Source organism: Prunus avium, chromosome 3, assembly GCF_965620075.1.
Source record: "Prunus avium chromosome 3, drPruAviu1.hap1.1, whole genome shotgun sequence".
NCBI lineage: Eukaryota > Viridiplantae > Streptophyta > Magnoliopsida > Rosales > Rosaceae > Prunus > Prunus avium.
In genome coordinates this window covers 33,859,754-33,878,433 of record NC_142286.1, presented here as the reverse complement: position 1 = coordinate 33,878,433, position 18,680 = coordinate 33,859,754, and the positions used below count along the sequence as shown (strand labels likewise).

Here is an 18,680-nt window from a genome sequence, read left to right as displayed (position 1 = left end):
TGTTTATTTAATTATCTTGTAATTGAATGAGAAGATTTTATTGTGATCAGGATTGATTGTGATCAGGATAGGGCTGTGTGTGCACATGTCCTGCCTTTCTGAACGAAACGTGGGGTATGTTTCAATCGATATTTTTGGTGGTACTTTTCAAGGGCCACATTTGCCGGACTTGTCATTTGATTGATTGAGTAAATAGTCTACGGTTTTGTTATTTTTGAATAATATTTCTTGCTATTGATTAAAAAATAACATTGCTTTTAATGGGGCACATATAATATTTTTAGTTTGATTTGATTCAAGACCAAGAAGTTAAAAAACCAATATCAACTTCATCCTTGTCTTCAAGACCAATTTAAAATAAAATATTGAAAGGAACAGCAGGAGATTATCATAAATATGAGTTGTAAGGTACACTTTAAACACACTTTCCATTTCATTTCCTTTTCAATCATAAACAGTCAAGAGCTAAAGAAGGTGTATGCTGAGATCATCCAAATTGGTGTTGCCAAGGATTCTCAAGCCATGCTCATTAGCTAAATGTAAAAGGCATATGAAACACAGATGAGGGGAGATTTCATTGATAGTTCCAGCAGCTCTGCAGTCACTTGGGAAGCTGGCCAAGATTTGCTTGAAGGATGCCAGTTGTTCTTGACCCTTTCCAAAATCAGAAATATCAACAATCAGAATTTACCTTCTCAAAATAATGTATATCATAAATAAAGCAGTTGGGCAGTAGATGCATAAATTTTCTGGATTTACTCTTTGTAAAACAAACGGACGGTAACTAAAGAAGACATGTGGAGTAATAGTAGTTCCTATTCCTAAATATGGTTCAGTGTTGATCTTCTATTCTGTTAATATAATTGTATCTAATATAAGACTAGAAAAACTTGTATGAAACGGGAATAACACTGATCTACTATCCCCGAACAATCAAGTTATACAAAGTGGAAAAGTTATCACGTGTAATATAACCTGATTGGCTAGGAAATAGCAAAACAATATTATCCTCATTGCACATAAGTGTTTCTCATATAGGACAGAGGTACTTATGCATTTCTGTTGGCCGATCACATCAAAGGCCATTACCGGTAACCAGTACGTTCTTCCAACAGACAGATTGATTGCAGCATGAACAAATAAAAAAAGGAAAAGTGTTGTTCTTCAATCAATTGGAATAATACATCAATAATCGATAGGCTCGTATTAGTATAGAAATAAATCCCGAATCAAGCTTTCATACGTCTTCTAACTTTTTTTTTTAATGTAAAAACTCATTCCATAAGCTATATACTATATAGCCTAAGGAAAACTGCACAAAAAAAATTATTTGAAGAAAGAAATGAAAAAGAAAACTTAGCGCACCTGTGTCGACATTTGAACAGATTCTTGTACATGGCCCCAAAGGGTTTCTTTCAGAACCTGGACATCAACTTGTTTGGAAGTCTTGTCATAGTGGACTTCAATTTTGTTTACCTGTATTGTTTAGATGTAGGAAGAAAGCATAAGCAAAAACTACAGATTTGTTTTAATGAGCCTTGAATTACATACTAAAACTATTCCTAAGATTGCAGCCCTTATCATCTCCATGATGAATATCTATAAAACTAGACAAAATCCAATTATAAACTTGTAAAATACTTGTAAGACAAAGGGAGAAATAAAATACAAAGTTCTTCCTACTTCATCCAAAAAAAAAAAACCTTGTAAAATACTTGAGATGAAATCAGGTTTGTAAACCACCATAACTCTCCAAGTCATAGGCTACCTAACACTCACTCTCAGACTTGTGGTCAACTGCAAGGGGTCTCAAATTACATCAAGCTGAAAAGTTAGAAACCAACCTGGCGAGGCTGAGAAACAAGTGTGCTAAAGTCCTCCACATCACTATGGCTAATTCCGTCATTATATTGGCCACCAAATACATTATCATCATCGTAGAATGGCGATTGCCCATAATCATCAGACTGTTGCCTCGATTCATCTAATATCACAAGTACTCTATATATTAATTGCACATTTGATCATTAATAAAAATTTAAAATAAAATAAAAGGATCCAGAAAAAATGTTAATTATTGGTTATCCCTATTTATTACCAACCAACAAGAAAGAACTTTCTTACCTGAGGACTTCTTGCCTCTCCTTCCAAGGAACTGCAGCACCAAAAAAAAGAAGCATCATTTCATGAAAAGGAAAGAGCATAAACCATTTTGATGGAAAAACATATATATGATTGTTGCAACACATTACCTTTACATTAGGTATCAGAAATAGCTTGATAAGATCCTCTGGTTGATAGTGGCAATCCTCAGGAAGCTTTGTATTACAGGGTGCTCTATTTGCTGGCAGCAGTAAGGACTTCGGATTTTTTGGAGGAGCAAAAATATCTGGCATTTCTTCTTCCAAGGCTTTCGTGAAATCAAGATCAGGCTGTACTTTTTTCCTGTGTCGTTTAACCGCTACTGGTTGTTCTCCAGAAGGATCAATCTCGGAAACTGAAAAAACATATTGTTGCACTATGTTACCATACTATTGGCGCACAAGAAATGCACATCCACATACTGCTTGATGATATAACCACTGAAGCTGACCTTTAGTTTTTCGATACTTCCAATGATCAGGACCTGCCCATGCATTTTGTTTTGAAGTTAATCCAAGACTTAAGAACAAGTACTCATCAACGTCCTTAAGTCTCTCCTCACTATCACGCTCATCGAAAGCACCCGGTTCATTTTCCTACAAAATTTAAGAGATTATCAGGGAATAATGTGATTCTTCACTTATATACACAACTAGAGAGAGACCAACTGAACAAATATATACAATCAAAACCAATTATAGGGATAGTTTGTTCAAAAAACCTCGTGATAACTAGGAAAAGTTGAATTTTCACAGTTAAGGCCCTCCTCTACCATGCTTGTTTGGTCATCATGATCATAATCCCAGTTCCCAAAGTTCTCAGGTACATCACCATCAAATTCAACTTCATTATTATGGGCTGCGTCTACTTGCTCTGCTGATTCCTGAGAACAGGAATATATATCTACTGGCCTTCTGTTATCTTCATCAAATCGATTGACTATATTCCTGAGAGTTGGTGAAATTTCATCTTTCATTCGCATGTTCAATACCATTTGTTCAACATACTCTATAAAAGAACAAGAAAACATGACTGTTATTAAAACTGAATATTCTCATTTGAAAAAAATATATATGGGAAGACAAGAGTTACCAAGAAAGCAATACATTACCAAAAATGCAACTCACCACTAGCAAAAGAAAGATCGATCGTATCTGACTTATCATGTTGATTATCACATGACATGCACTTCGCTGGTACTTCCGACGAGTCAAAGAGAACTCTGCATCTACCATATACTCCAAGATTATTTATTAAAAGACCCCTAGCCCCGCCTTCATCAAATTGTGCAGATGTCTGATGATAGAGTGGATCAACTGCAAATGCAACTGAAAAATACAGACAAATTAATATTACAAATTTGACCTCGCATTTCACACTTTAAAACTATTTATACGGATAGCAAGGATGTGTGCTCACCATCAAACTTTTTTACATTTAGAGCCTCAAAAGACGACTCCAGCGTTGATAAAGGTGACTGCATTTATGAATTTACATCAGTACTTGGCATACAGAGTTTATTAAATCATTCGAGTGAGTCAGAGAACTATCAACCTTTTTCTCCATCTCTTTCTTGGAATGCGCCACATCTTGTCCATTGTCAACGGCGGCATCATCCGGACTAGTATCTAACATTACAACACAGCATCAAGAGAACTATACAACTTTACAAATTGACAGTTAAATTTCAAACTATAGATGAGCTGATTAAAGATAACTATACAACATAGTAATCACTCCTACAAACCGTTAACAATTAAATTGTTTCGGCGAAGAATTTCAAGTAAAAGACTTGAACAAGAAACGAAAGAACAAAGTATAGTGAACCAAACCTTGTTCGTCTTCTTGGCCTGCTCTATTCATTCCACCAAGGACCTTATATGCCTCAGAGTGTACTGAATCCACCCTTAATGAGTAAATTTTGACTCCAGCTTCAAGAGTGCAGCTTGCCTGCACAGGTAGAAAAGTGATACATATTTAATTGAACATGGCATATTCAATTAAATGAATGAACTTTTGGCCACACTTCAAAAACAAAAAAAAAATTACCAAATTCCGGTCTTCATAGATTTCAAGTTCCAAAACAAATCCGAAATATCCACAAACGACGAACAATACTTAAAAACAAACCCTATATATACCATACCATCAAAAGGCACAGCTTACCTTTTGAAAATTCGTCTCAGCGTCATTTTCCTCTTCAACCTTAATAATTTCCGTCAAATGGTCTATCAGATTGAGCTCCCATGTGTTCTTTTGATTAATTTTCTGCACCCAATAGATAAAACTCAAAATCTAATACAGTACAAAGGGTTATCAAAATTCAACCACAGAAAACCCTTTTGTTTCAATTATCATTAAGTCCTAAAACATGAAATACTTCAAAATTCACACTCATATTGACTTCTAACTTTTTGTTAAATCAAATTCATTTCAAAACTTTGAATGCTAAACTAACAGAGAGAGAGAGAGAGAGAGAGAGAGAGAGAGAGAGAGAGAGACATTTTCGCTAGCCAGTTTGATGCAATTCTGGAACAGCTCAAGAATCTGCTCCTTGCCGAGGCAGGGATCAGTATCCGCATCCAGTGGCGGTAAATTGAGCGCAATGGACTTTCTGCGAATCGCTGCGGCGCGTGCCGCACGTGCTTGTGCACGCTCGAGGTGGTCGTCGTTGGAGCCGAGGAAGAAGGGGCTGGTTGGAGACTGGAGACGAGCGGCCATCGGGAGCCTCTGCTTCTGGGCCGTTGGGTTAGGGCTTAGGGTATCGGCCATTGTAATCGAAAAATTGAATTGGGGAAAGTATGAGAATGGGAGAGTTGAGATGGGAACTGATAGACGAAGAGGTTTTCCCTCCACTTTGTGTTTGAAATTTTGTGGGGTTTTGACGTTAGAGATTTGTTATGGTGCTTATCATACATACAATACTATGACCATCCATTTTGTGCATCAATCTTTATTGCCTGAATATCACCCAACAAAAAAAAAAAGTTCTCACTTTGCAAAAACTGTTAATTTACATATTTTTTCCAACATTTTATTGTGGATGTTATAATAATAAAATTAGATGGTTCACAGACGCGATGCATGTGCAATGTGATAACTGTTTAAAAGACCTAAAAGTAAAATAGTGTACAACTTTCATTTCTTTACATTTTGCTCTAACTACTTCAGTAGCTAAATGTTTTAAGTGATGAGAATCAATAGGGTTGTTTAAGGTTATGTGTTTTAGAGCTTCATGGTTTTATTGAATTTAGTAGCCAAAGCAGACTTTTGGTTTTCTGCTATTCAAAATAAAAATAAAGGAATTTCAAATGAACAAACGAGTGAGCAACTACAACCATTTAAATAGTTAATGTGTTTTGCTTTGTACAATTGCATTGTATTGGCCACTACTTGTGATGCAAGAGTTGTGTCCATCTCTTTTTCCTTTCATAGAGGCCTCCTCATATCTGGTATTGCAGTTTAGTCACATGTTTGGTATTGCAGTAACATCATAAGGACCAATCAAACCTTCTCTCTGAATGCGCATGGCAGCTCCGACAGTGAATTTTCTTGCAAACAAGTAACATGAAGCGATTTTGGAACCGGTATGGCAGAACTCGGTGTGTTGTTCGTACTCATAGTATACATGGTCGATATCCTGTAAAAAACAAATATGATCAAAAAGTAAAAACAAGCAGACTGATATATCTTAGGCCACATGAAGTTTGGTGTTTGGATCCAATCCTCAGAAGGAAAACAAGATAGCTTAGGCCATTTAAATTGATCAAGTTATGCATGCAACGCAAGCAGGACAAGTTTTATAGACTTTGTTTCTTATGTGGGACAAAAGAACTACTCACCTTAATTTCTCTCATCTTCCAAGGGCTTGCATCTGCATAATCAAACGTTATAGGGTGCCAAGACCTTCTTTTCCTTAGTATCGTTGTCTGATTCCATGATGTGTAGGTCAATGTTCTTCGTTCAAGTTCGTCCTCAAGTCCACTTATCTTATCACAACACACAAATGCAGAATGTGAATGAAATTCCCTATAAACTTTCCAAAACAAAGCACATCTTAAAAGATTATAAGCATAGAAAACATTTGTTTATTAATATAGGAAAGAACAGAAAGCATCTGCATACTGCAAGTAGTGTCTGCACGTAATGTTCATCTGGGATACAATTGCGATACTTCGGAACTGTCTGCATTAGAAACTTGAAATCGAAATCATGTTCCTGTGGAAAATAACGAGCACATCACATGTATATACATACTCTTTGAAGGCCAGGGGCAAACCCTTTTTTCTTCCTTCTTTTTCATGTAAAGTTTAAAAGACAGTATTTCCTTACAAGAAGTTGCCGCCTCAAACTCAGGTCTATTGGTGGCCGCCGCTGAAAGTTGAGCAACATTTCAAGATGTCAAAAGAAACTTTCAGGCAGATGGAAATGGGACCAGATAAAGCCTCCCTGTATACCTTACAGAATTTCCTGAAAACGGGGAAAACGGTATGGTCGTCCACAACAATTTCTGCATGTCTTCTAACCAAAGTTATCCACTGAGAATGAGATCAACATGACGTTACATCAATAGGAGGAATCAATATCTTGAAAAAGAAAAGAAAAGAAAAGCAGAATTGTGTTCAGTTGAACTATATATTCCATCTCAAGGCAGCAAATATACATGGAAGATATAAAACCTGGGATCCTTTTCGCCATCTCTCCTCAGGTATAGTAGGTGACATCTTCGGTTCATAACGAAATCCTTTAACATCAATGAAGCTATAATGCACAGACTACAAAAAGTTCAGCTTCACTGTTTCTTCCATATGTGTAGGAAACACAAAAATTTAACCAGCACTTCTGAAAAACATTCATTCTGGTTATTGCTGATATCAAATACCTGTCCACAAAGCTTCTTGGAGAAGACATTACATAGTTGTAAATGTAACTGAAGTTGTACAGAGGCACACAGCTGCAGAATGAAGAAATAGACACAAAAAGTGCAAATTAGTTTGTTTTTTATATGGTTGGAAGAGGTCAATTGCATATATAAGAGGTGACGAGACCTACCTATCTGAGAGAAGGACAAATATTTGATTGGCTGGATCATACAGAGCTTCTTCAAGTAGTAAGCGCTCTGCTTCTATCATACTTGATTCTCCCCATACTACCTGCTGCAGCATAATTGCCAGTCAATCTTACTAAGAAACGAAGCAACGGAACCAAGTAAAATATGAACAAATTGAAGCTGTACTTGTTCAAAGAAGCTAAAAGAACACCTGAATGCTGTTGTTCAACTGTCCACCGTAAAAGAAAGCAGACCTTGTGGTTGATTCATCAAATGCAAAACCAGGCTCTGAATGAATATAAATTGAGAACTTTGCCACATCGCCATTCTGCAAAGCTCACAACAAAGCATATCAAAACCTCTCTCCATGTTATGGTTCTGTTCACAACCGATTTCAAGCAAACCTTGAAGAAGGTGTCCCAGAGAAAATCAAGAGGAAGATCCCGATGAACGAGGAAGAGGAAGGCAACTTTCAGAGGGCCTTTAAACTGATCTTCATGAATGAAAGCATGAGACCTCCGAGACGTGAAGAATGATGGTGGGAGCTTGGACTGAGAATGGAACACTCTAAGGAAAGCCAATAGACATAGAAAGATACTGACAATGATGATGAGACCTGATACCAACCTCAAAAGTTGGCGCATGGGTGATGAAGCTCTCTTCTTTGTCATGGTTAGTTTTGTTCTCACTATTTTTTCGCAAGTGCCTCTGTGTATATGCGCAAGAGAGAGAGAGAGAGAGAGTTGAAGGAACCGTTCTCAACTTCGATGTTTGAAGGTGCTTGTGGATTGAAGAGTCAATTAATAAGGAAAGCTGAAACTGCACTTTGCATTTCTGTTTCTCCAAGTCTGTTATTTGTTAAGAACCCAGTGAAAATGAAACACGTCCCCTCCTCATTTAAGAACCATTTTTCAATCTTTAAAGCCTCTTCTTTTTATTTTATTATTTCTTTTCTTTCTTTAATTTAGTTTTTGGCAAACTCCAGCAGCATGAACTAGGCTTAAATAACCAAATTAATATCCGTTACAATTATCATAATCAGAAACTCAGCAACTGTATAGACTTGAAGATGCACTTCTGGCTTTATTCTCGTAGCTTAAAAATCATATTAAAGCCAAGCGGCCCATTAATCATATCAGCAAATTACAGAAAAACTGACAGTAAACGCCAGTAAAGAGAAGAAAACAATCTGGAACATCAAGAGTTTCACAAAGGGGTGTCTTTTATTTAGTGAAGGTAACTTCTGTATACACAACAACAATGTTCAAATCCGTCATAAAAATATAGTCCCCCACCCCAGCATCTAGGTGGAGGCCCCTATTCTGTAAATGCCTTTACATGCTTTCAACAATTAGGAACTCATCCTACATCAGCTCTTTCTCTGCCCTTGCCCTTGCCCTTGCCAAAACTACGGCCTCCAGTCAATAGCTAATCAGTATGAAGCTCAAAGAATCAAGTATCAGTCATAAGATATCTTATTTGGTGTTCCTCATTAGATATGCCACTATGCATCCCAGCACGGCACCAGCAACAACCTGAGACCAAACCAAATAAAAAATTTCATTGATACTTGAAGATTAAGATTATGAATATCTTACTAAAAAAGCCCCCCCTCAACAAAGCTATAATAATGGTTACCGTACAAGATAACTTAACTACAATGCATGTATGTCTAAACCTGTATTTCTCTGAAGCTAAACCTTGTAATTACTTCATGATGATAACAATGAAGTGGTCGATCCATAGTAACAATGGTCGATGAATAACATTCTAGCTTTGTCCAGTGGAGCCAGCATGACAGAGTAAGAGTATTGCATTTGCTAACTATACAAGCAAACAAGAAGCATCACCGGTTAGCTACTTTGCAACAAAATGTCAATGGTTAATGAACATGTTCACACGATTTACTACTCTGGCTAGGAAATGAATTATGGGGACAAAGAAAATTTCCTTTTCTAGTTTAATTAGCTAAGGACCATCTGCAGAATGGGATTACTAATTGCCCTGCTTCACGGCAACCACAATGAGCTTAAAATCAAAACATGAATATTAAGACAACATAATTTTCTAATAACATGGTGAGCTAATTTTCCGATTTACTCAAGTGATGTGCAGCAAGCAAGAGTAGTGCAACAAACCTGCAAGGGAGTATGTCCAAGTGAATCGCGCAGAGGTCTAACACTGGACAAAGGATGCTCCGGAGGAAGCTCGTACACAATTTGGTTCAGCAACTGCAACACCCATCAATGTGATAAATTAATCGTATCAAAAAACACACACGATAATCTTCTCTTACCAAACACCCAATATGTTGTCAAATTTCAAACTAGATCATATAAAATTGTAAGTCTAACAACATAACATGTACACAAAAACAGATTCCCATTTCTATATAAAACAAGCTCATAATTTTAAGCATCTACGTCCATGCAAGGAGATGTTACCTCGGCTTGACGACCAGCATGAAGTCTCACTCCGGAGGCATCATACATCACCTGGAAAATACTCAAAAATGTAAATATACGGTATCTTTTTTACTAAACATGATATGAAGGAAAAAAAAAAAGTAAAACTTTTCTACATACAATGCATGCTAAGACCAGAGCAATGGCGAAAGCGGGTCCTCCGGCGCCATCTTGAAGGCCAATGGCGACCGCCAGAGCCGTCACCGTGGCCGAATGCGACGACGGCATTCCGCCGGAATCGAGCATTCGCTTCGAATCCCATTTCCTTTCTTTGTACCTGAGAGCAGCAACCCAAAACACTCAATTTTCACGCCCTCATGACTCTAAAATTTCCAAATTTATTTTTCAAATTGAAAAGTTCAGCTGCGGAAAAAATTGAAATTGGAGGAATGAGAAACTGTACGGACCAGGAGGTGAAGAGCTTGAGGAACTGAGCGAGAGCGCAGGCGAGGAACGCAGAGATGAGAGGGAGGTTCGACGGGATCGTTGCAGTCGTCGACGGTGAATACGACGTCGTCGCATCCGCGGCCGTCATCACCTCGTCCGTTTTTCACTTCCAATTAATTAATTGCTGTTCTCTTTAGACTGAAAGACTGTAGAACCAGGAAAGGAAAGAAATAGGGAAGAGGAGGAGTATGAGTCGCCTGGGCCCACCAGCTGAATTCAACGGACCAATCATAGATGAGTTGGAATGGATTGTCTGTTTTGATTTTTCCTTCCATAAAATATTAAAAAATGCACCGCCCAATTGAGAAAACAGTAGGGCCCCACGTGGGTCAGGGCAATTGATCATGGCCTATGCCATCTTGTCGTATCATATTTGTATACGGGTGCATTTTTGCTCACCACTTTAACCATAAGTGTACTCTCACTACCATCCTCAATGCTTGACACATGTCCATAAATATAACCATAGTTAACTTTTGCTTTGTATTTATGGAATCATGATTACATCTATGGACACGTGTCAAGCATTGAGGATGGTGGTGAGGGTACACCTATAATTAAAGTGGTAAGCAAAAATGCTCCCTTTGTATACCACCTCTCTTCATATTCATATATGACATCCTCATTATAGAATTTCGCACACAAAATAATATACAAATGTGCCTAGCATTGTTTTTGTTTTTCAAAAAAAAAAAAGGGCTCAAAATGCGGTGGATTTGGTAAGAAGCAAGAAATAAAGAATTTTAGAATTTGGGTTTCTCTCAGGAAGAAGCAAAGTTATTTGCATGACCAAGAAATTCTACTCACCATGGAACAGGACAAGTGTAAAAGTACAGGACCCTATTAAGAAATTGTTCTCCTATAATAAGAACAAGAAAACAAATCTCCTAATTGCAGCAACTACAAAATCTTCCAAGAATCATATACCCCTATTTGTTTTGCTCACAGTGAAACATCTTATAGCACTTTCTCTCTCTCTACAATTCCTTTTTCCATTTACAATGCCGTTGAACTTCAGAAATGTCAACCTCCTAAGCCAAAAATGTACAGAAAACAAAGAGTAATACAGACTCTTAAGGCCGGAGCATCTTCTGAGTGTCATCGGGTAGGGATGATGATGAAGAACCACTATATTTGCTGGGCAATGGTGTATTCCTTCGAGACTGGCGTTTCGTTGGCACGACTGCGGGCTCCTTCTCGCATTCTTCGGCGGCTGCTTCATTCTCACTGTCATCTTCACCCTTGAAAACTGGGTGGATGTATGCATTTTGAAGGAAGCCTTTCAAGTTCAGATTTGGCTCTTTTGCACGTTCTAATGTATCTTTCATCATTGCTTCCTGCAATTCACCATAGAAAAATATCAGCATCAGCATAATACAAACTCAAATGCCTTAAAAGAAAACTGAATTAAACGAATTCATCATAACACACCTGTAATGGATATCTGATGAAAGCAGGTTCGTAACAGCCTTTGCAAAATCTATGGAACCATATGGTCAACACTGGGAGTGTGATAAGCAGTGGCGTTGACTGAGCAGCTTCTTTAGTGCTTAACAACCCCATCAGTAGCAGTTGTGAGACGATAAGTGCTGTTATGATGCGCCCATGGACATCAGGCCAGAATGCTGCAGCGCTTTCATACTCTTGATTATAGACATTTATAATCTAGAAATATTGGAAAACAACTTCATTAGAATTTAGCAGAAGTACTAAGGGATTGCATAAGTGAATTCTTATTATTTGACCAACAAATAACAAAACCTTCTGTTAGAAAAATGTACAACTTACCTGATGACGATAAACAACATATGCCAGGCCAAAGAATACTATTATGAATGGAAGTAGGATTGGCGACACTACAGCATAAACAAGGCCAAGTAAGAAATAGAGTTGTATTTGAGGTTCACCGGTGTTGAAACCAAGGGTTCCTGGATCCATGGCGTCTTCCCTATCCTTTTCAGTCTTCACCAAGAAGAAATTTTTCAAGTGATAAATAATCAAAGGTTTCAACCTTAGAATCTCCCCAGCAACTCCGGCCCACCCATCGACCATTATATAAGTTATAAAGAAAGTTGCCTTCATTGGAATTGAAACACCAATTGTCTTTGGGATCCTGCACAAATAACCAATTAATCATATATATCAGAACTTTTTGTATCAAAGCAGCAATCTCAACATCGGATACAGAGCAGATGAAGCTTTTATTCATTGTAGACCCAATAAGCTGGATCAATATGTCAAAAATTGTATAGCTTCTTATAGGACTTTGTATATGTATGAAATGAAAAAAAAGCTTTCTTATATTATAAGTAAGTATCCCTCGTAGTACATCAAACTAAAATAAGTAAAGGTGCAGATACAAGAACATACTCATTAGCAGATTGGTGGATGAATTTATCTAGTTGTTGAAACGCAGTTCCAGTGATTATGCTCCCAAGAAATACATTGACAAATTGGAAAATATAATATCTAGTAGCCGATCTCCTCTCTAGAGCTGATATGCTATTAAATCCTTCAAATTTGGACATTATCATCAAAATAGTAGGAAGGAATATGAGAAAAATCTTCAAAGCAATTCCAGGTAGGAAACCTTGGATAAATGATTTTATAAATTTCCTGCATGACAAACAGGATGCTGTTAGTGCATGCTGATGGTAGGAAAAGTAATTAAGTGTTGAGCATCCAGCCCGGAACATTCAAATGAACGTATATAAAAAGAAAATACTTACACTTCAATAACAGTCTTTAGGAAGGGGGCTGCTTTCTCAATACCCTCAATGTTTGCAAGGGATTGTACAAATGCAATGGGTATCATAAAAAAGAAGGTGAGGAAGAAGAAAGCAACGGCAACTACAAGCCTCCTGATTGTCAATGAAACATAGGGGATTGCTAGGTTATCCCAACAAATATCACGGGGTTCCGGAGCCCACTCAGTCAACCATATAGTTGGGTTTCTAGATTGTTGAGTTTGTGCACAAACAGCGGCATTCCATCGAGTTCTGAAGGAAACAAATGCTGCTGGCATGATAGATTTAGGGTTGCTTGTAATCTTATCTCTCTCTGAAGATATCTGTCAAAAGTAAATTTGAAAAAGAAAGAACGTGAGTAATCACATGCTTCAGTAAATACACAATTCAACCCCAGCATTCCACTTAAAATGCTAGGAGCAAGCACTATGTGAGCTGAAAAGCCTCTCTAGTCTGATATTTGTGCAATAAAATGGTTTTTAAAATAATTGATCTATTAAAGAAATGGCTTTAAAGTACAAGGGAATGTGCTAGAGAAACAAAAATACAATCTAAAATCTAATAAAAAAGCCTCCGAAGACCAAAGGAATAACCGAAGTATGCACAATGACAGAAAGAACAATAAGTAGCAAATCAGGAGTTGAGCTCACTCCAGAGCTTTCCTTGTCTTCAGTATCAGATAGAGGCAACATAGAGAAAGTGAGGTGGAATCATTTTCAAAATAGTTAAGTGCTACTTACTTCTTTTAATAGCCTCTCAATCTCAGATGTATAGAAATCAATAGCATCCACCCGATTACCCCAAAGACCAAGAAATCCAGTCTGCTCACAAGACATTGTTAATAGATATGAGAAATAGCATGATGAAAAGAAAAGGAAAGGAAAGAAAAAGAAGAATGCATTACCTTCTTAGATGGTCTTTTGGATGGATTTCTAGACAATTTAAGTTGATAGTAGTCAAGCCAATTCTGTAACTTCTTCTTCTCATTGACTAATTTAGAAAGTTTGTTTGCATTGTAAACAACCTGCACGCAAATACTTCAGCAAGAAATTAAAAACAAAACCAGAAACATCGAAGAAGAGCAGGTTGTGTAAGTGGCTAGTGTAATGTAAGTATAGTATTTATGAATGTAAGGGAAAGCAATAGGATCAAACCTGATGAGTGAGATAGTGGTCTGGATGGTTGACCAGAAAAAAATGTTCCACAAGCTGACTAACTGTTTCATCAGGATCTGGTGGCACGTTTCTAACCAGTACCTACCAAATTTATATATTTCACAACATTTAAGATCAAGAAAAGTAAAAAAAAATGTTTAAAGCACACCAATTTGATAGAATTCCCACTCAAAATAGTCTAACTGGATAGTACATTGCAGTAAGGATATATATCATGTAGTGATGACATGTGTAGACAAAAGTAAAGATCCTAGTCTGTACAAATACAGAGAAAATATTGGTCTAAATTGATGAGTAAAACAAGACTTTTGTATGCAAACATACCGAACACTTAACTCCTGGTAATATCAACTCATAATTTATGTCTTGAAACAGCATAAAGAAATTAAGTGCAAGTAGAAACTTACATGATAAGACTGAGTAAAAGTTCAATTTAACGATATAAATTTAACCCCTTGACCCCAGCCTGCCCTAGTAGGTCCTCAATATTACGCTTCACTGTCAATTTATTTATCATATAAGCTTAAGAATACATCAAGTTGATCTTACTGTGAACTGATCAGGGCGCCTATGGTCTGATGCAAGAAAATGCAACCTCATTGATGCAACCTTCTCATACTCCCTTTTCAATACATAGCATGTCCACAATGTAAAAGCATAAGCCATTACTATATGAGTCCAAAATCTGCATCAAAAGTTAAATAATCATCAGAAGGTAAAATCCTTGGATTTTAAACAAGTTTCCATGCACAGTAACATCTAACTGAGTCCCAAGTCTGCATCAAATGTAAATAATCATCCGAAGTTGGATTTTCATACTCAATTCATGAAAATGTACACAGATCAATATTTTAATAATTATTTGACAGAGCTTCTTTGTATAATCCATTTCTGAAATTCAGGGGAAAAACAATAATTCCTTTGGGCTTCATTATTTTTATCTTATTTTGATTGGCAAAAACTCGGCAGGTTCACATTAATATTTTCATATTAGTTTAAAAGCTAATTCTTCTCAATTTTAGACAAACTAAGAAGTTCATAACTAAAAGTTGAACACACACATACACTTCCCGCGCACACTTGAGGAAAAAATAGCAAAACTTATAAATAAATAAAAAGTTGTGCAATATTAGAGATTAGTGAAGAATGTATTGCATACCTACTTGATCCAACAGGAACGTTTGAAATAGAGAGCTCATCTATGTTGCTGAAAACTACATTTGAATTCTTTAGGGTGCTATTGGTCCAATTGACCGGGACCATGACTGCAAATGCTACGAATGCAATGGGAACAAATATTTTTAGCCTGCACTTTAATGGGCCAAAATCTCACAATCAGTCAAACAAGACAAACATTGAAAATCAGAGCCAGAAAGAAGAGATATATTTAGCCAATGCAGAAAACAATTTATGCAAAGACAGATATGGGTTGGCAAGATACTTGAAACACTTGCCATATGCTATTCAAATTATCTGTACTGATTTAGAATATAACGGGACATGGTAATTAGAAAAATGTAAAACAACTATCAGTTTCAAAATTTAATATTGATATCATATGAGTTCTCCATTTAGAGATCTGAACAACCTTAACCTGTCTGTAGTATAGTATACTTTGTATTCAAGTCCTTCAAATTATTGGAAGTTGCACACACATCATACATATAGCTGCTAATTAGTTACAGAATATAATTTTACATAATGACATTCTTATATACCTGCATCTCCATTCTCATCAAAGTATATAATTGCATTAAAAAAGAAAAGAAAAAGAAAACTGTAATTAAGAGACCAACCCTTCAAGTAAATATAGCTGCTAATGAACTGAAGCAAAAGATGATCTACCAAAGCATACCCTATCAAGTAAATCCTCAAGTAAGCAGCAGAGTCCAACCCTGCATGGTCAATTAGCTCAGGTTCTGGCATTTGTAATGCAGCAGGCATCCAATTCAGGAATTTGACATATGACCTGAAGTCCAGATTCACAAACTTGCTTACAAGTGCTCCTCCACTCGATGGACTGCTCCTTAACCCTTTAATATACCATTTCGGAAAGTAGACCCTATCATTGACGGGTTGAATACGAAGTATGGCAAATGCCACAAAGAAAGCACATGCAGTGAGAATATTGATAGCTGCTGCAACTGCTATATCATTCAGTGTAGCCATATCTCACTTCAAAGAAATATACGTGAATGATCTTTCTGTAATATGGAGAAAAAAAAAAGGGTAAGCTTTAATATTCTCAATTAAATAAAATAAAATAAAATAGAGAGAGACATAGGGATACTGGTTTGCACACAGCATCGTTCTAATAATACTGAGAGAAAAGAAAATAAGAGAGCCTTGGAGTCAGCAAAATCCTCTATTGCAGAGTAAAAGGAAAGAAGGGTCTAAATTAAAAACTCGGACTTCTCTTTGGACGTCAGTGGTTCACTGAAAAAGAACGTCTCCTTTATGAGAATACCAGTCCCTCAAAACAAATAAGGGAAGGACACCCCTTTGTGGTTAGGCCTCTATTTTTATTTATATGGAAACCTTGTGGTTTTAAGGTATATTAAAAAAGGCAAGATTGTAATTTTATAAATATTATGGTTAGCACAAATGAAATTTGAAAATAAAAATAAAAATACATGCCACTAAAAGAACAAGAAGACATGGGGTTCCATGTAAATAGGCCTAAACATGGGAACTGATCGGAACTTGACCCGATAAAGCAACCAGAAGCAAAGGTGATCTCTGTAGTGCATGCCTTTCAAAGCAAGCTTTTTCGCATCATCTCAAAATAAAAACGCAGAATTAATTTTCTAAAAAAATTCCAATATCTTAGATACTAAAAGTGATAATTTTGTAAACAATATTGCAGCATTAAAACGAAGACATCAAATAAAACAACAATCAGCAGATTCGGTTGAATAACTTTCAATTCCGTTGCATTGGGACTTAGAAAAAAGAACACAAATTTGTCATAAAAAAACAGAGATCGGACTGAAAAAAAGAGTGATAATTGATCAAGTGAACGATCCAAAACTTAGATATCCGTTAGAAAATCATAAACGGAAGAGTGCATTTTCTCGTTCTGTTCCCCGCTATTCCATTTCTCGGTAAATAAACAAACAACAAAATTCAAAGATTTTACACTAACAGAAAACCAAATCAAGTAAAGAAAAAAGTCACAATCTTTTGAAGTCTGTACGTATTGGATCCATCCCCTCCGAACTTTCTCGGCAACCAAACACGCATTAAGCTTTAAGATTCAGAAGCACAAGCAGTCTTACCTCTATTACGCCGGACGAACTGAACTCACTCCTTCTATCCTTGACAAGCCAAACACAACAACCTCAAGTCCTCAACACGTCCAAAACACAGCGTCTGAGTTCAACCGGAAAGCACGGAAAGCAATAAATAAAAAGGCTCTCCAGACAAAGCAGGGGCCTTGAAAGTCGCAGGACGGTGAAGAACTGGTGCTAAAATGCGCCTGTTGTGTAGAGAAAGCGACGGAAAATGTTGGTTAAAAGGCTTGAGTCACTGTCAGTCGGATAGGGAAACGAATCGAACGAAGCAACGATAGTGATGACGATTTTACTAACAGTCGCTTCGGTTATGGTTTTTTTTTCAGTTTCGGAATTTAATTTCGATTTAATGGATAATTAAAATATGTAATTTCGCAATTAATGAGGAAATTAAAAGTTGAATCTGTGTGAGAAAGGGAAAAGAGAAGGAGAGTTTTTTTGTAATCGCTGGGGCCAATGGGATTTTGGTTGTTGTCATTTGGGAAGGTGAATTGAGTGTCTCTTTATGTTGGCAGCCGAAAAGGCGGGGCCCTCGTCTGTATATTTAAAACGGCTACTTTTTTGACTGTTGGGATGTGGACACGTGGGCCATGAATGGGATCTGAGTTCTAAAGCGAAGCACTAATATTGGACTTATTTGCTCTTGCTAGGTTTACCGGCATGAAAAAGAAAGAAGGAGAAAACAGTGTCCAAAAGTAAGAAGAAAAGAAGGAAGAAAATTATGGGAGTGGTAGGTTCTTTGTTTTAAGGTATTTCTTTCTTTTCATGGCTCTTCCAAGGATATGTTACTATTTCAAGGCTTGAGCTAAGCTAGTAATGATCGTGGGGCGTGACGTTAATACAACTGTTGTTTTGTGTCATTTATCATGAGCCCGTGATTTTATTACAATTATTGATTTGTGTTGGACTAATTGTGAAATGTAATTCACGTATGACTAATAACGCTAGCTTAAAAATGAATGAAATATTGATGAAACATTTGAATTGAGGTTTGCTATTTGACGATATAATAATCAATCATTCACACAATGTCGGTAGAGAGTTGTAGCAGTGTACTCAAATACAACTCACATTGAGAACGTGGGAGCTCTACGTCGGTGGAAAGCTTGGCACTCCCCCCTAATTTAAGGACTTCGAAGTTTGAACTTCAATTGTAAAGTTGTATTGCTAGTGACATTCATTTTGCTTTGTCAACTTCCACATTCCAACGTGTTTAATACTAGTCGCGCAAAAAATGAAGAATTTTTTTAGTGTGACAGTAATATGGTATGCTGATTGTGAGCATTGATGCTGGTATGGATGTTGTTGACTTGTACTTGAGCACATTAGCTTGTAGGTGAAACATATTGGTAAAGTTATGT

The 18,680-nt window shown here is 36.8% G+C and overlaps 4 protein-coding genes across 8 annotated transcripts; all 4 read right to left on the bottom strand.

Moving 5' to 3' along the window:
• Positions 1-365: 365 nt before the first annotated feature.
• EMB2795 (condensin complex subunit) lies at positions 366-5,064 on the bottom strand. Its single transcript, XM_021967188.2, has 13 exons — positions 4,645-5,064; positions 4,309-4,410; positions 3,975-4,092; positions 3,697-3,770; positions 3,562-3,619; positions 3,270-3,470; positions 2,864-3,150; positions 2,594-2,738; positions 2,253-2,497; positions 2,125-2,155; positions 1,845-1,984; positions 1,366-1,476; positions 366-654 (listed from the first exon to the last, which is right to left on the bottom strand). The coding sequence occupies exons 1-13, from the start codon at positions 4,912-4,914 to the stop codon at positions 466-468; spliced, it is 1,971 nt and encodes a 656-aa protein (XP_021822880.1). The 5' UTR covers positions 4,915-5,064; the 3' UTR covers positions 366-465.
• Positions 5,065-5,348: 284 nt separating this feature from the next.
• On the bottom strand, positions 5,349-8,058 carry LOC110764298 (glycosyltransferase BC10-like). Of its 2 annotated transcripts, none has more exons than XM_088250317.1 (10): positions 7,597-8,058; positions 7,404-7,520; positions 7,195-7,298; positions 7,025-7,096; positions 6,822-6,903; positions 6,600-6,680; positions 6,475-6,516; positions 6,268-6,360; positions 5,985-6,131; positions 5,349-5,782 (listed from the first exon to the last, which is right to left on the bottom strand). In XM_088250317.1, the coding sequence occupies exons 1-10, from the start codon at positions 7,861-7,863 to the stop codon at positions 5,609-5,611; spliced, it is 1,179 nt and encodes a 392-aa protein (XP_088106443.1). In that variant the 5' UTR covers positions 7,864-8,058; the 3' UTR covers positions 5,349-5,608. The 2 variants fall into 2 exon arrangements, with proteins under 2 accessions (XP_088106443.1, XP_021822917.1); XM_021967225.2 differs by having other exon boundaries at positions 7,195-7,295.
• A 338-nt stretch (positions 8,059-8,396) lies between these two features.
• On the bottom strand, positions 8,397-10,265 carry LOC110764257 (uncharacterized). 3 transcript variants are annotated; one of them, XR_002527877.2, is made up of 6 exons: positions 10,065-10,265; positions 9,778-9,934; positions 9,637-9,687; positions 9,331-9,423; positions 8,871-9,016; positions 8,397-8,727 (listed from the first exon to the last, which is right to left on the bottom strand). XR_002527877.2 is itself a non-coding variant. In XM_021967184.2 (5 exons), the coding sequence occupies exons 1-5, from the start codon at positions 10,190-10,192 to the stop codon at positions 8,668-8,670; spliced, it is 489 nt and encodes a 162-aa protein (XP_021822876.1). In that variant the 5' UTR covers positions 10,193-10,261; the 3' UTR covers positions 8,397-8,667. The 3 variants fall into 3 exon arrangements, 1 of the variants encoding a protein (XP_021822876.1); XR_002527878.2 differs by having other exon boundaries at positions 8,893-9,016; XM_021967184.2 differs by lacking the exon at positions 8,871-9,016 and having other exon boundaries at positions 10,065-10,261.
• Positions 10,266-10,927: 662 nt separating this feature from the next.
• On the bottom strand, positions 10,928-17,776 carry LOC110764309 (ERD (early-responsive to dehydration stress) family protein). 2 transcript variants are annotated; one of them, XM_021967236.2, is made up of 12 exons: positions 17,305-17,776; positions 15,882-16,230; positions 15,186-15,332; positions 14,576-14,711; positions 14,006-14,107; positions 13,756-13,875; positions 13,592-13,672; positions 12,834-13,174; positions 12,475-12,720; positions 11,893-12,217; positions 11,536-11,769; positions 10,928-11,441 (listed from the first exon to the last, which is right to left on the bottom strand). In XM_021967236.2, exons 2-12 carry the CDS (start codon positions 16,193-16,195, stop codon positions 11,178-11,180), a joined length of 2,310 nt encoding a protein of 769 aa, XP_021822928.1. In that variant the 5' UTR covers positions 16,196-16,230; positions 17,305-17,776; the 3' UTR covers positions 10,928-11,177. The 2 variants fall into 2 exon arrangements, with proteins under 2 accessions (XP_021822928.1, XP_021822929.1); XM_021967237.2 differs by lacking the exon at positions 17,305-17,776 and having other exon boundaries at positions 15,186-15,337; positions 15,882-16,023.
• Positions 17,777-18,680: the final 904 nt, after the last annotated feature.